The 16,431-nt window shown below is 40.5% G+C and overlaps 1 protein-coding gene and 1 long non-coding RNA gene across 2 annotated transcripts; both read right to left on the bottom strand.

Moving 5' to 3' along the window:
* Window positions 1-3,286: 3,286 nt before the first annotated feature.
* Window positions 3,287-5,086, bottom strand: LOC123500342. Its single transcript, XR_006673266.1, has 3 exons — window positions 4,843-5,086; window positions 4,238-4,543; window positions 3,287-3,964 (listed from the first exon to the last, which is right to left on the bottom strand). It is a non-coding gene; the product is annotated as an uncharacterized LOC123500342 (long non-coding RNA).
* A 7,744-nt stretch (window positions 5,087-12,830) lies between these two features.
* Window positions 12,831-16,153, bottom strand: LOC123500336. The gene is made up of 2 exons (XM_045249040.1): window positions 15,555-16,153; window positions 12,831-13,248 (listed from the first exon to the last, which is right to left on the bottom strand). Exons 1-2 carry the CDS (start codon window positions 15,968-15,970, stop codon window positions 12,831-12,833), a joined length of 834 nt encoding a protein of 277 aa, XP_045104975.1. The 5' UTR covers window positions 15,971-16,153.
* Between the last annotated feature and the right edge of the window lie 278 nt (window positions 16,154-16,431).

The raw sequence follows: 16,431 nt of genomic DNA, 5'->3' as shown, positions 1-16,431 counted from the left end.
ATGTGTATGTTATGTGATGCAATGTATATGTATGTAAATATCTGTAGTATGTAATGCAGACTAACATTAATTAAAAGTAATGTCATGTAATGTAATGTTAGTCTGTAAATAAAAATGTAGTGTAATGTTAGAATGTAAGAAGCACTTCACTTTCACCTCACCCCACCTCACCTCACCTGTAATGCAATGCAGTGTAATGTAATGTAACGTTAACCTGTAAGTACCTGTAATGTTAGCGTGTCAATACCGTCACCTCACCTCACCTCACCTCACCTGTAATGTAATGTAATGTAATGTTAGCCTGTAAGTGCCTGTAATGTTAACATGTCAATACCTTCACCTCACCTACTTATAGGGATGGTGTGTTCCTGCCGTATATATATATATATATATATATATATATATATATATATATATATATATATATATATATATATATATATATATATATATATATATATATATATATATATATATATATATATATATATATATAACAATAATCCCCTGGCGTACCCTTTGTGGCTACACCTCCTTGTGGTTAGCGGCTTTGGTATATAGATAGATCCTCCATAGTGAAAAATACAAAACAAAATCCTTAGATAACATGAGAAACATTTTAGTAACATCATCTTCTTTCATAGTGAAAAAAATACAAAACATAAAATCCTTAGATAACATAATAAACATTTTAGTAACATCATCCTCTTTTATAGTGAAAAATGCATGTAGAACATGAAAATCTAGGGAACCTAAAATCCTTATCCAATGAAACTGACATTGTGCAATGAAGTGCTTGTAGTCAGATGACTTTTCAAGATGATAATGGTCATGCATAACACATTGCTGTAGGAACCCCAAGAGCTGAGAGTAAATACGGGGATATGAGAAATCAAAGCAATAATAACATGCCAATAATGTTATAAAGATTTCTCCAGCACTTTTGAGATTCTTGCAAGCAATCTTACAATATATCCATCTACATATTTACTTCCATCGAGAAACATCACAATGCGAGGAGGAGATAATTCACAGGAGGTGCACAAGTCATTCTTGTCAGCATCAGAGATGTTAAAATCCGCAACCGTAAAGCAGGATTTCGATTTAATGCCTTTACCCTTCTTAAAGGCAACAGATTTTTCAATGAATCTGATGATGTCCACGGTATGCTGATCATTCTGAAAAAGTAATCATAAATATTTATTTTTACTTTGTCTACCGAGAGATTATATATACATGTTTTTTTTCAATGTTAAATTTATATTGTATAAAAGATAAAGTAGAATCAACGAAGACAGGAACTGACAAAAATTGTCTGAACTAAACAATGATGATATGCAATAAGTCTCAAACACAAAAAATTGCTATAATAGTTCCTGTTAAAAAAAAAAAAAACCTATCCATACATATCTCAAAGTAATGGTTTTAGATACCTTTTCTGATGGAGAGAGAGAGAGAGAGAGAGAGTGTGTGTGATTCACCTCGGTCGTCTGCTGGTCATCCAGCCAGTCTTCCCCATTACGGAGCGAGCTCAGAGCTCATAGACCGATCTTCGGGTAGGACTGAGACCACATAACACACTCCACACACCGGGAAAGCAAGCCCACAACCCCTCGAGTTGCATCCCGTACCTATTTACTGCTAGGTGAACACACCCCACACATTAAGAGACTTGCCCGCTTACCGGAATTCGAACCCGGCCCTCTCGTCGATTGTGTGTGTGTGTGTGTGTGTGTGTGTGTGCGTGTGTGTGTGTGTGTGTGTCACTGTTTGATCTGCTGCAGTCTCTGAAGAGACAGCCAGACGTTACCCTACGGAACGAGCTCAGAGCTCATTATTTCCGATCTTCGGATAGACCTGAGACCAGGCACACACCACACACCGGGACAACAAGGTCACAACTCCCCGATCTACATCCCGTACCTACTCACTGCTAGGTGAACAGGGGCTACACGTGAAAGGAGACACACCCAAATATCTCCACCCGGTCGGGGAATCGAACCCCGGTCCTCTGGCTTGTGAAGCCAGTGCTCTAACCACTGAGCTACCGGGTGTGTGTGTGTGTGTGTGTGTGTGTGATAAAAAAAAAAAAAAAAATTTCGTAAATGTATTCTTATATAGAAAACATGCCAGATGGGGCAAGTGTATAGTCACGTACCCAATAAACTGACACATTTACAAGAAAATAAACACTTCCATCATTGTTACGTGTACTAGAAGGTACTTGATCACTCAGAGTCTCTACAATTTTCTCCAATCTGTCTTTCCATGTTGATATTTCACATAGCAACATGCGTTCCACTTCACTCAGTACCTAAAAAGAATATCCAAAAGATTGTCATTTACAAAAAAGGAAAATCAAACACTATTGTTCGAAATTATGGATTAGAAATAAGTAAATAAAATCATCAACAACAGAATTTGAAGGAATGGTTATCAAACGAAATGAAATTAATAGTTGCATGCAAAAACAACAAGGATTAACATAATTTCTTTACTCTTGACTCTTGAAAACATGGGAATTTCTCCAGTATTGGTGCCAATTTTCCATTTGGTAGATATGGCAACCATTGTCTTCTGTTGCAGTAGGATTCCCTAAGCAGCATATCTACATGTGAGCTACTGCATGCTGAAGTATTCCAAACCTTCTGGATTTCAAGAACATGCTTTTCAAACTCTTCTTCTGGAAGAGCACTGCTGGCGTCTGTAACTGTGTGCTTCCCCATGGTGAATCTTTTAGGGGGCAGCTGTTGTTCTTGAGTTACAGGAAGGCTTTTTCTTTTACGTCTAAAACGCTCTGTGCGTATACTTTGACTGAGTGCTTTCGCATACTGGCTCTGAAATGAATGTGAAAATATCGAATATTTGAATTAACAAATAACTTCAACTACTCAGTACAAGTGTGCCTTGTCGAGGTGGCTATTCTGCCATTTTAGGGAGGGATTCACGAATTTATCCTCACTTTTTAATTTTTTATTATTGCCATTTTCTAGTCACAAAAGTGTATATGGGCTCAAAAATTTATTTGAATTTGTTGGAATTAAATATCGTTATCAAACTAAACAATGTATTCACAGCGTAAGAATTCATTGAAAGTGGACATTTATGAAGGAAGTGTGTATTGTAGATTAAAAAGAAAAAATCTTACCCATTTATGTTTCCTTCCTCTCGATACTAGGGTAAGCAGCTAACATCTTCTCTCCAATAATCTTGTATGCCGCATAAAGGTGCGGTTACACTAGTCACTGATACCCTGGGCTGGGCGATTTAGCCGGGGCTGGGCGCCCAGCCCTGGCTAAATCGCCCAGCCCAGGGCAAAGTTGAGTGGACGCGCCAGACCGTTTTCTCCCCAGCTCTAGGCCTGGGCACACCACTAGGAACTAAGAGACTATATTATTCACGCAAATAACTAAACCCAAATTTTCCTAAATAATAAAATATCTAGATATTATATCACTATATATGCAATTTATTTATTTTCATGCATGATTAGTTATAATTAGCTGCACACAAATTATTAGAAAACATCATCCCTCGCTTGACCTGGGAAATCCTCAGATGTAAACAAACACACGCTGCAGGGCAAGGTTTTAAACATGGCTTCTGTTGAAAAGTCCATTGCGTGGCCACAAGAGGCCATATATAGTCTCCTAGAGAAGCCATCTTGAGGTCTGATGCGCTTTGTTTAGATCGGCGCACCAAGTATCAAAATCAAGATCAAGAGTGCCCAGGACTGGGGCTGGGCTATGTGAAACCACTTGCCTTGTAAACCCAGGCCCAAGGCTGGGCCCAGGGGTAGCAGTGGCTAGTGTAACCGTAGCTTAAGGGTTTTCATCAAGCAGAGGGCAATACTTCAAGTAGTAGTTCTTGGATTCTTCTATCAGCTGCAACCAGACCCGTCTTGATTTATCTCCCTGTTGTAAGTCATCTCGGGTTGCCCGTGAGAGTTCTGGCAAAGGCAATGCTGCAATAAAGCAAGCATAAAAAAGTTGCTAATTGTGTCATGTCATGGTGCTTGTAGACTCGGCTTTTGACAGAACAACAAGTTAAAACTACCTGTAAAGTAATGCTTCCCTCTAACTAAATATAAAATTTATTGATGGAAGTATGTTCCTATAAAAGCTTCAACTTTAACAAGAGACCATATTCTAAATATTACTAAAACAAGCTGTGTGGTCATCTATTTCAGTGAGGAACATATCTTTCTTTACAATGAAAAACGTTATGACGTACTTACATAATGTGTTACATGATTTGTGACTGGCATATGCCTCTGTCTCACTTGAACTTGTGCTTGCCTTTTCGTTGTCACTTGCACTCCTGCTGGGTTGAAGTACATCGCCTGTAGTACATGTTACCAAACTTCGAGTAGAGTCAGGTATTTGCTGAGCTACAGATGGTGTATAAGTTTCTCCATCAGCCAACAATAGTAAGACTTCATCAGCAATTTCTTCCAACACCTCATCGTCGTCCACTTCTGTACCACATTTCTCTAGAACTAACTTCGTAGGTCCTACCAACTCCAAACCGAGTTTTTGTGTTGCTGTTGAAAGAAAAACTGTTGAAAACTATTTATACGCAAAATGGGCAGAGCAGTTGCATATATGGGTGTCCATCATTACGTTTCTAAAATACACAGAAAACCCCACTAAATAATACAAAAATAAGGGAACCTTGATATACAGTAATAGTTGGGGACAAAGACTATCTGATGAAATAAAAGTTTTGATAAAAGGACGTCTGGAAGCCAATCTGTTATTGAATAGCGTCAAGGAAGTATCTGGAAAGAAATAAAGAAAAATAAACATTGCAGATTACTTGCACATGCATAAATTTTCTTACCTTTTTTTCTTTAGTTCTTCAATTTCTGCTACTGACACAACCGATTTCCTTATGATGCGATCAGCACACCAAATACGGAAAACTGGCATTCTGGAGCATTTTTAGGAATAAAGTTGAGACAGTTGTAAATCAGTTTTGACATATATGCATACATACATATATGCTTCACACAATGGAACACACAAATGCATCATAGATACTGACTGATATGAAGCGTTTAATAATTCCGATAGGTTTAGGTTAAATTGCCCTTCCATGTTTTTTCTTATCTTTTTTCTTTTTTCATTAGTTTGTTACAATCCATCCATCTATATACCTAGGCCAAAAGGGTACACCCCAGAGAGGGCGCAATCTAGTGGTTTTAAGGGTGTCTATACACTCCACTCTCTGTGTGTGGTGTGCCCACTGTTTCTGGGAGACCATACAGTGTAGGGGATCCTGTCCCCCTCGCACTTAATTATTTGTTTAATAGAGTGATCCTTCTCCTACAATTCATCTTAAGGCCATATCACACAGGCACATTTTCCTGCGACAACATTTACGACGACCTGCCATCCTTGGAAATTATCAAAGACAATTGTTTAATTGTTGTAGTCGCAGAAAAATAAACGACGGTCTTTGATAATTTCCGAGGACGGCAGGTCGTCGGAAATGATGTTGCACAACACGATGTCGCAGGAAAATGTGCACGTGTGATACAGCCTTAAATATGTAGACACAACCTATAAAGCAGCAGGTGGTTTTATATCAGAGTTTTCCTTCTCCTATGATGCAGTGTAACGTCATGCTCATGACTGTTACCATAGGTCTATATAAATTCAACAAAGTGACAATATCGGTTAGTAACATACATTTCATTGTTGACATGGTATACACTCAAAGGCCACTTGTTTTCAATATCAATAAAACTCTGTACTACTTTATTTCCAGTAGCTTTCAAAACATATGCATTATAATGGCCATCAAATCCTGAAGTAATCAAGTTTTCCAATATGAAAAACTTCATGCTGTCATGTATGAGGTTTTGAAGCACAAGACCAAAAGTTGGAACACCTTCTACATAATTAAGATGCAAAATAATTCCAGGTTTATAGGTGTGCCCATGAAGGCAAACTTCAGGTGATATGTAACCTGTTAGTGGATATGCAGTATTCAAATGGTGCTTTGTGAATAAATTCAGACACTGTTCTTTCAATCCTGGAAGATCCTTCTCAATATCTATTACGCTACCATTTTTCACTAAATCGCCTGAATAAAGGAAATTTACTGCATGATCCAAAAGCATCGGACTAGAGCCTAACATTCTGTAGCACATGTACTTCTGATGAAAATCAGCCATTTATTTTGGTAAATTCTTAAAATTATGCCACTTTTTTTTGTTTGAAAAATCCACGTTTTCCTTCAAAGCGCAGGCACCACTGATTACGACCTGGACCAAATTGCTTAATCAGATTTGACAAATGCAAACAGTAATGAAACTTTGGTGTGATGGATTCTGTGGGATAAAGTTCTTGAAATTTATAGTGATGGCTGCTAACAAGCTGGTCTAGTTGGCCCACAGTATCAAGATCTGCATTTGGGGAAGTGGCCAGTATTGTTATTTGAATAATTCGTAAAAAATTCTTCCATTGCTCATCGTCTTCCCTCACCTTCTCACCAATTAAGAATGGCATAATATAGCACATTGTCAACATTGAAGCTGAGGTTTGCTTCAGCTTTTTGTCTAGTAAGTTCTTTCGTTCTATGTGTTCAGGTTTGTTGAATTTATCCAAATAACTATAAGGGAAGCTGTCTATTTGATTATTCAAGTAATCAAGTGTGAAATAATTTTTTACAAAAATGAATTCATGTAACATTATTGCTGTTTCATAGGGAACAATTCCTTCAGTTAAAATGTGCATTGGATCATGAACAAGGCACTTGTTCAAGGGATTTCGTTTATCCTGCACAACACACTTTTTGATTTAATGCCCCAGATTTTACTCCAGTATTCTTTAGACTTTTGACTTACCAACTCAAGATTTTCAAGTTTTTCATTGAGTTTTACCAGGGTTCGTTCTCTCGATTCAAGAGAGAATTGTGTCCTTGCCTCAGTCTGTGTTATTTTACAAGTTCTGCATGGTTTCACTGCAAAGCCTACTCCTTCTTTAAAGCCCCCTATCCACTGAGCTGCAAGGGTGTCATGGCGCCATTACTAAAGCTCCATACATGAGACGTTCTGATGTGCCTACCTTGAATTTGATTCCTTTGCTTTGCAATTCATTCAGTGTGGAAACAAAATTTTCCAATAACTTGTCAACTCCATGTTTTTTAAGGTCCCTACTTCTAGCTATAGCAACTAGCTGAATGGTTGCCAACTTGGAACGAAACTGCGGTGGAATATTCACAAGAGAAAAATAAAACATTGCCAGTTTATTTTTTAACATGACTCCCGAGGGGATTAGCAACTTCCATGTCATCGTGATTCAGAATTATGGCAAGAGCATTTGGGTCCTTTCTAAACAATGGATGTGTACGCATGTACGCTCCATCACACACATCCTTCATCATGCTGGATTCCGAGTAATGTGGAGTCGAAACTGCTGCATTTATTTCAGGGAGATTAATTAAAGCCTGCAGAGTTTCGTGCAACGGAATGCAATATCCATACCTCTTCACTTCTCTTAAGTGTCCTTTAACAGCTTTAAACTCTGTTCCTAGGAGTACTTCCTGTGGTTGTACGAGGTTACAATAATTGGTGTAGTACTTTTTTCTGTTGTATTCATTCTCAACATTACTAAGTTTAACATCTTTAATAAATCCGTTTACAAAGTTCAAGTCTTCAGATGACAGTTTTGGTTGTAAATGAGTCTTAACACTGTTAACTACTTCTGAAATGTGATGTGAAATCAATTGGGATGTATGCTCTATTATAGTATCAATGGACACCTGTGGAATTTTGTGCTGTCTCTAGTTTGAGAGCAAATTCTGCATTTTTTATTTCTGTTACATTGAAACTACTTGCATCTTTGTCTACTAAAGTCTCGATCATTGGATCATTAAAAGAAAAGTCTACAACTGCAGCTAGCGGGTTATCTGCATCCAAGTTTGTGTTTCTTTCAGTGTGATACCTGGATGCATGCATTTTAAAGGCATTCCAGCTTTTCGTTGAATATGCACAGGGTTCATAGCAACATGAAATTTTAAAATCCGGGCTGTTTCTGTGCATTCGCAATTCATGAGATTTAAATCTCCTGAATTCATAACTCTCAAAGGAACACATTGAACATACATGAAGACCAGTGCCACTCATTTTGTTAGTATGGTATTCATATACTTTCCTACAATTCTAGAGTAAGGGAATTGTGATGCATTAATGTGAACTGACAGTGAATATATATATATATATATATATATATATATATATATATATATATATATATATATATATATATATATATATATATATATATATATATATATATATATATATATATATATATATATATATATATATATATATATAGCACTGTTTACAACCGTACCTGAAGTAAACTCCCAAAATTTCCTAGTGTGTCACCCGTTTACAGTAGAAGCGATCCCGCTCCGCTTGGTGGTAGAATATCTGCAAGCGTGGAGTACATTGGTGAAATTGCAAGTACGTTAGCATGCTACAAAATGTGTAAAAAAAATGGATAGATTCTGATATTAGTCATATCCTAGTAAAGGTAAAGTTGGGGCATACGCTGTTGCAGTGCGTACGTAGCCACGAGCGCTCATCTCCCTTCTCATTGGCCTTTGAGCCTGTGGTGGATTGAATCCAACACCTCGGAACACAGGGCTACTGTGACATCGTGGCTACCACAGCTTACCTTACCAGGAAACGGTGTCACAACTACCCATTACTGTTGGGTGGACAGAAGCTTAGGGTGTGGAGGAAAAATTGCCCAGCTATTTTTATCCATCCTTTCGCGGGAATCGAACCCGGTACCTCCTGAGTGAGTCAGTCGCGCTAACCACTAGTACATACATATTATTCTACGGATCAATATGTACCTAATTACAAAACTCTAGGATCATACATTTGTCAAATTAATTAAATAGAAAAATAAAAAATAAATAAAAGCGTACCTATATGAAGGAAAAAACTTTGATCATGACTTCATCACTAAAACAGCATCACGAATAACGTAGAAATTGTGACTGTTAAAATCATCTAATGAAATAAAGATACCATTATTCAATTCTGAGTTCATCAAAATTTGTGCAGTAAAATTATACTAAAAAGGTATTAACATAAGGCAACAGTACTAAGAATTTTAGTATTTAAATTTTGCACATAAGCAAAGTAACTACAACTGATTGTTATGAAGCAAATATTTCTTACGCATGCATTCCTGAAATGGACCAAACCGTTAGAGAGAGAGAGAGAGAGAGAGAGAGAGAGAGAGAAGAGAGAGAGAGAGAGAGAGAGAGAGAGAGAGAGAGAGAGAGAGAGAGAGAGAGAGAGAGAGAGAGAGAGAGAGAGAGAGAGAGAGAGAGAGAGAGAGAGAGAGAGAGAGAGAGAGAGAGAGAGAGAGAGAGAGAGAGAGAGAGAGAGAGAGAGAGAGAGAGAGAGAGAGAGAGAGAGAGAGAGAGAGAGAGAGAGAGAGAGAGAGAGAGAGAGAGAGAGAGAGAGAGAGAGAGAGAGAGAGAGAGAGAGAGAGAGAGAGAGAGAGAGAGAGAGAGAGAGAGAGAGAGAGAGAGAGAGAGAGAGAGAGAGAGAGAGAGAGAGAGAGAGAGAGAGAGAGAGAGAGAGAGAGAGAGAGAGAGAGAGAGAGAGAGAGAGAGAGAGAGAGAGAGAGAGAGAGAGAGAGAGAGAGAGAGAGAGAGAGAGAGAGAGAGAGAGAGAGAGAGAGAGAGAGAGAGAGAGAGAGAGAGAGAGAGAGAGAGAGAGAGAGAGAGAGAGAGAGAGAGAGAGAGAGAGAGAGAGAGAGAGAGAGAGAGAGAGAGAGAGAGAGAGAGAGAGAGAGAGAGAGAGAGAGAGAGAGAGAGAGAGAGAGAGAGAGAGAGAGAGAGAGAGAGAGAGAGAGAGAGAGAGAGAGAGAGAGAGAGAGAGAGAGAGAGAGAGAGAGAGAGAGAGAGAGAGAGAGAGAGAGAGAGAGAGAGAGAGAGAGAGAGAGAGAGAGAGAGAGAGAGAGAGAGAGAGAGAGAGAGAGAGAGAGAGAGAGAGAGAGAGAGAGAGAGAGAGAGAGAGAGAGAGAGAGAGAGAGAGAGAGAGAGAGAGAGAGAGAGAGAGAGAGAGAGAGAGAGAGAGAGAGAGAGAGAGAGAGAGAGAGAGAGAGAGAGAGAGAGAGAGAGAGAGAGAGAGAGAGAGAGCCGATAGCGGAGACAGGAGTAGCGTGACCGCCGCGGCGATGACGATGGCGGAAGCAGTAACAGCAGCGTCAGCAGGGCTGGCAACGGAAACAACAGTGGCAGTAGCAGCAATAATAATGAAAGCAGGAAAATAACTGTGAAAACAGCAACAACAGCGGCAGCAGCGGCAGCGACAGTGGCAGAAACAACCACAGTGAAAGCAGCAGCAGCAGTGGCAGAAACAACAACAACAACATCAGCAACAACAACGAGGATGACAGCACCAGCAGTGAAAACAATATCAGCAACGGCATCAATGCAGCCAAAAAGAAAAAGAAGAAAAGCAGAAAAGCGTGGCCAGCAGCAGGCAGAACCTCCAGCCCCGCGACGCCTCCCACACTCACCATGCCCCCATGACGTCTGCCGGACCCCTTACGCCACATCAAATGGGCCGGCTGCGTGATCTCAGGATCTCAGAGGCTCAAATGGGGGCGCCCAGGATTCGCTGCGAGTACTGCCAAAGACCTGACACTTGACAGAAAGGTGCCGAACTCGTGCTGCTGACCGACGGCAGGAGGAAATGTTTGACGCCAGGAAGAGATGTTTCAGCGCCAGGAAGAAAGGCTAAGGAGGGTCATGGCGAATGGCTTGGGCCGGCAGCAGCAACATCAACCCCCGCAGACCTTCCCAGCCCTCCCAGCCTTCACTCTGGCAACATCCCCAGCCGCAGCAGACTTTTCAGCCCTTTCTACCCTGTCAAGCCCCAACTTGGCAACCACAGTCTGGGCACAGGACTGGAAGTTAGCTAATGTTACTCCAATATTTAAAAAAGGTAGGAAGGATGATGCGAATAATTATAGACCGATCAGTTTAACTAGTATAGTATGTAAGATCCTAGAGGTAGTATTTGGGAGCATTTAAATGAGAATAGATTAATTAGAGATACCCAACATGGCTTTAGATCAGGGAGGTCCTGTCTTACAAATTTGCTCGATATCTTAGAATATATTACCAAGGAGTTAGATGATGGAAATAGCATAGATGTTATATATCTAGATTTTAGCAAGGCGTTTGATAAGGTACCGCATAGGAGGCTAGTTTACAAATTGAGACTACATGGGATAGGGGGTAGGTTAGTTGATTGGATTAGTGAATGGCTTTCTGAAAGGAAACAGAGAGTAGTATTAAATGGGGCAATGTCTGAGTGGAAGGAAGTGAGTTAGTGGGTACCCCAAGGATCAGTGCTAGGACCTCTTCTTTTCTTGGTGTACATTAACGATTTAGATATAGGAATTAGTAGCAAAGTATCAAAGTTTGCAGATGATACTAAGATAGCATGTGCAGTACAGGGTGAAAAGGACAATTACAGAATACAACGAGACCTGGACAGGCTGATAGCATGGGCAGACAGGTGGCAGATGGAGTTTAATTCTAAAAAGTGTCAGGTTATGCATTTAGGTAAAGACAACACAAACTTTAACTATGAGATGGAGGGATGTTGGCTAGAGGCAGTAGATGAAGGAAAGGATTTAGGAGTAGTGATAGACAGGACTATGAAATTTTCAAAGCAATGTTTAGAAGCAAGAAATAGGGCAAATAGGATCCTGGGTTTTATAAATAGAAATGTTAGTTATAAAAGTAAGGAAGTGGTGCGTAGCTTATATAATTCCTATGTTAGGCCCCATTTAGAGTATTGCATACAGGCCTGGTCACCCCACTATAGGCAGGATATCAACATGTTAGAAGCAGTTCAGAGAAGAGCAACTAGGATGATACCAGCTTTGAAGCGCCTGGAGTATAGAGATAGATTAAAGGCATTAAACATGTTTTCATTTGAGAGGAGATGTATAAGAGGGGATATGATAGAGTTATTTAAAATGTTCTCAGATACAAACTACATAGATGTGAGATCTTTCTTTACCTTAGAGGAGGGAAGTAGGACTAGAAATCATGGCAGGAAGATTAGAAAGCAAGGCTGCAGGTTAGATATAAGAAAATATTTCTTTAGTCATAGGGTGGTAGACTTCTGGAATGCATTGCCAGAGACGGTTGTAAATAGCACTAGTTTGACAATGTTTAAAAACAGATTAGATAAGCACTTAAATTTATTAGATTTATAATTATGTATAGCGCTGCATGATAGTTTTTATAAGAAATTTACTATAGTTAAACAAGACATGATCCCCATGTATGGGGATTACAGATTGTAGAGGAATTCGATGCAGGACTTAGCCCTGTTAATGGGCCAAATATTTAGAATTAGTATATTATGTTATGTATACCAAGGAGAGAGAGACTCAACTCTTCTCAAGGCTTTACTTAGCAGTAATCAGAGCTATGTACAAGACGAGTAGCTGGAGTGAACTGATCCCAGCATTAATCCAGCACAAAGAAGTAAACTAACATGAAGCTTCACATACATACAAGTTCGAGATATCGAAACAAAGAAACATAACAAAATGAAACATAATGAAACATTACAAACCCTAATGAAACTTCAAAACAAAGTGTGAACCCAGAAGAACCCCGAACGACAATTGTACATAAAAGTATGTAAACACCACATTTTCCCCCTCTTAATGAAGTAACCTCACTCACACACATACACAAACATTTCAGAAAGCACTAATATCCTAATCTATCGGGAGGCTTCCTAACCCTGGTCGAACGCCTCAAAGGTTCGACTCTAGTAGGTGAGGGTGGCAGAAGAGTTTCAGCTGTACAGTCATCTGTGATGCCCTTAGACTCCTTGTTATCAGGCGTAGGGTAGTTGATCCTCCCAGAGTCTTGATCGGTAGTACACTCATCAGAAGTGGGGTCACTGGTACGTGAACTGGTAACTCCGGCGGTCTCCTGCTACAGGGCACGTGAACTGGGTTTGGATCTCTTGGAGTAGGAGCGAGATCCTTAGTGGAGACCGTAGATTGTCGTCCGTCCGGGTAGCGTATATGGGCATAATGAGGTGTCGCGCTCTCAAGGTCGACCTCTTCCACTAATGGATCAGATTTAGAGGTGCGGACGAATTTCCGCAGCAACACTGGTCCGGGCGACGTAAGCCAAGATGGTAATGAATGACCGTTAAAAGATTTCCTAGGGAAAGAAAATAGTCTTTCATGAGGGGTTTGGTTCGTGGAAGTACAAAGCAATGACCGGATAGAATGGAGTGCTGAATCTAAAGCTAATTCCCATTTACATTCTGGATATTTGAGAGACTTCAAAGCCAGGCGTACAGTTCTCCATAAGTTACCAACTGTTCTCTCACACTGTGCATTACCAGTAGGGTGATAAGGGGTAGAGTGAGTCATTACTATGCCATGATTCCTTAAGAATTCAGATACATCTTGAGACATAAACTGAGCTGCTCTGTCAGAATGGACTGAAGAAGGACAACCAAAAATAGAGAATAGCTTATGTAAACAAGAAATTACAGTTAGAGAAGACATATCAGAACAGGGGAAGGCAAAAGGGAATCTGGAGTATTCGTCAACCATGACAAGTAGGTATTTATTCTTAGTACAGGATGGCTTTGGACCTGTGAAATCGATGGAAATGCGATCAAATGGTTGCATAGCACGGATGAGGTTACTGTCGGGAGGTCTATAGAAGTTAGGCTTTAGTTCAGCACAAACAGTACACTGATTACAGACTTTCTTTACGTCCTCTAAAGAGAAAGGCAAGTTCTTAATCTTTACAAAATGATATAACCTAGTGATTCCAGGATGGCACAATTTGGTATGTATTTCTTCCAGGAAGCAGAGCTAGCATTAGTAGTTATAGAGCACGCACGCGATAGAGTGTCACATGGAGCATTTTCTGAGCCGGGTCGGTACTTGATATCATAAGTGTATTCGGAGAGCTCAAGACGCCATCTTAGAATTTTATCATTCTTTATTTTTGATGTGTGCTTCGAACTGAACATGAATGAAATTGCTTGTTGATCAGTGATGATAGTGAATCTCCGACCTATAATGAATAGTCTCCATTTACGCACAGCTTCTATGATAGCTGTAGCCTCTCTCTACCGCCGGTTGCAATCTTTCAGAACTGGTCAATGTTCTAGAAAAGAACGCTACTGGTCGACCTAGTTGGGAAAGGCTGGCAGCTATAGAGACGGATGAAGCGTCTGTCTCTATCTGAAATGGCAAAGTCTCGTCAAAAGCAGCAACAGAGGCTTTGCATATGTCTTCCTTAAGTGCGTTGTAACAGTTAACAGCCGCTGTGCTAAGAGGGAATGATACATTGTATAAGAGTGGCTGAATACGCTGAGAGTAATTGCGGATCCATATTGAATAGTAAGAGAACAGTCCAAGGGCTCGTTTAAGAGCAGGCTGATTATCGGGAATGGGTAGTTCTACTAGAGGTTGTAAACGATCAGGATCAGGGCGGAGGCAACCGTTAGATATACTGTATCCAAGATAGTTAATTTCTGTACGACTGTACTGACACTTATTTGAGTTTAAAGAAAGGTTATACTTAGAGACAGCTTCATTAAATCGCTGTAGATTCCTGTCATGGTCTTCCTGTCCTTCTCCACATATGATTACATCATCGATGTAAGCGTACGTCGCTTCAATCCACAGTCTGCTATGATTGAATCCATTATTCTCTGGAAAACAGCAACAGAGTTAGTTAAGCCAAAAGGTATCCTATTGAAATGGTATAACTTCCCATCAGCCTGAAATGCTGTGTACTGCTTTTCAGAATCTCTAAGTTGTACCTGGTGGTAAGCACTCTTGAGATCAATTTTACTGAACACTCTATACTTGGCCATTTTGTGTACTAGGTCATGTATTCGGGGCATTGGGTAAGCATCAAGCTGTGTAAAGCGATTTATTGTTCTTGAATAATCTACTACCATGCGTCTTTTGTGTCTTTCGTCACTTGTAACTAGGACTTGAGCTCTCCATGGGGATTGACTGCTTTCTATAACTCCTTTTGTAGTAAAGATTTCACTTCCATATGAATAAAACTCTCGTCATCCTTTGAAAACTTACGGGTTGGCGTAGAGATAGGCTTAACATTGTGAGCGAGGTTAGGGAACAGTGAGGGTGGATCGAGTTTCATACAAGCTACACCACATACAGTTAATTTGGGTAAGGGCCACTCAAAGTAAATTCCACTGACTGATGCTTTTCCATGAAGTCTTGACCCAAGATAATCTCTGAACACAATTGTGGAAGTACAGCCAATTTGATATGAGGATAATGATTGTCTTTCACTGTTAGATCGACAAAACAGTGGCCCAATGTAGTGGAAGTTTCACAGCTAGCAAGAGTAACGTCAGATCGTGAAGGATGCACTTCAATGCTCAAAGCTTTAACTACTTTAGGATGGATAAAGCTGATAGTACTGCCACTGTCAACGAGGGAATTCACCATTAAGCCATTAGCACTTACAGGAATGGTGGAACATCGAGGAGTACTAACAGAAGCCAGTACTGGAGAGTCATCTGCAGGACTATGAGCACAGTGATCACAGCGTTGGGCGAGTGATTCCGAAGCCAGCGCCGCAGCAGCAGAAGTAGAGGAGATCCTTCTTGATTTCCAACCATTTCGCGACATGCAGACTTTGGCGAAGTGTCCCGTCTTGCCACATTGTCGACACTCAGATTGACGAGCAGGGCAAAGAGACCGAAGGTGTCTCCTACCTCCACAGAAGTAGCACGTTCCAACCTTCGAAACAGCAGCAGCAGCAGCAGAAGTTTGCGAGGTAGGGCTGAGTGGCGTAGCAGAGACGGCATCAGTAGTGGCGATAACGGGAGCAGCAGTAGGTAGACTCCCTGGAACAGTAGGAGACGAGTATTCTTCAGCATTGCGTTGGGCAGAGTCGAGGCTTCTGGCGAGTTGTATGGCTTCGCTAAGAGTCAACGAATCCTTCTCTAGCAGGCGTTGGCGTATGTTAGGAGAGGTAAGGCCGGTGATGAAGGCATCGCGAACTGCTTCTTCAGTATAAGTGTCAGCAGTAACTTGCTTGAATTCACAGTCCTTGGAGAGGATCTTCAGGAGTGGACGAAGGCGTTGATGGACTCATCTGGTCGTTGACTACGAGTAGCCAGCTGATGTCTAGCAAAAACCACATTCGTAGGCTTCACATACACAGTCTTCAAAATATCGATGGCTGCAGCGTATGTAGTACAGTCTGATATGTGAGAGTAAGCTTCAGGCGCGATGTAGTTGATCAGTAATTTCAGTTTGTCTGGCGCTGGTGTGATGGAGTCCACAAAGTTAGTGAAGGTGCGGAGCCAGTGCGTCCACTGTGCAGGAGTGGTGTCAC

The sequence above is a fragment of the Portunus trituberculatus genome, unplaced genomic scaffold, assembly GCF_017591435.1.
Source record: "Portunus trituberculatus isolate SZX2019 unplaced genomic scaffold, ASM1759143v1 PGA_scaffold_204__15_contigs__length_355038, whole genome shotgun sequence".
NCBI classification, from domain to species: domain Eukaryota; kingdom Metazoa; phylum Arthropoda; class Malacostraca; order Decapoda; family Portunidae; genus Portunus; species Portunus trituberculatus.
The sequence above is the reverse complement of the archived record's forward strand: the minus strand, read 5'-3'. Positions and strand labels throughout refer to the sequence as shown.

Bases quoted from the DNA above. Each gene is read 5' to 3' on its own strand.
- LOC123500336 (XM_045249040.1), bottom strand. From the start codon at position 15,970: ATGCTGAAGAATACTCGTCTCCTACTGTTCCAGGGAGTCTACCTACTG. The intron at 13,249-15,554 runs GTAAGTGCTAAT...TTCTTTCCCTAG, and splicing joins CTCGATGTTCCACCATTCCT to GAAATCTTTTAACGGTCATT.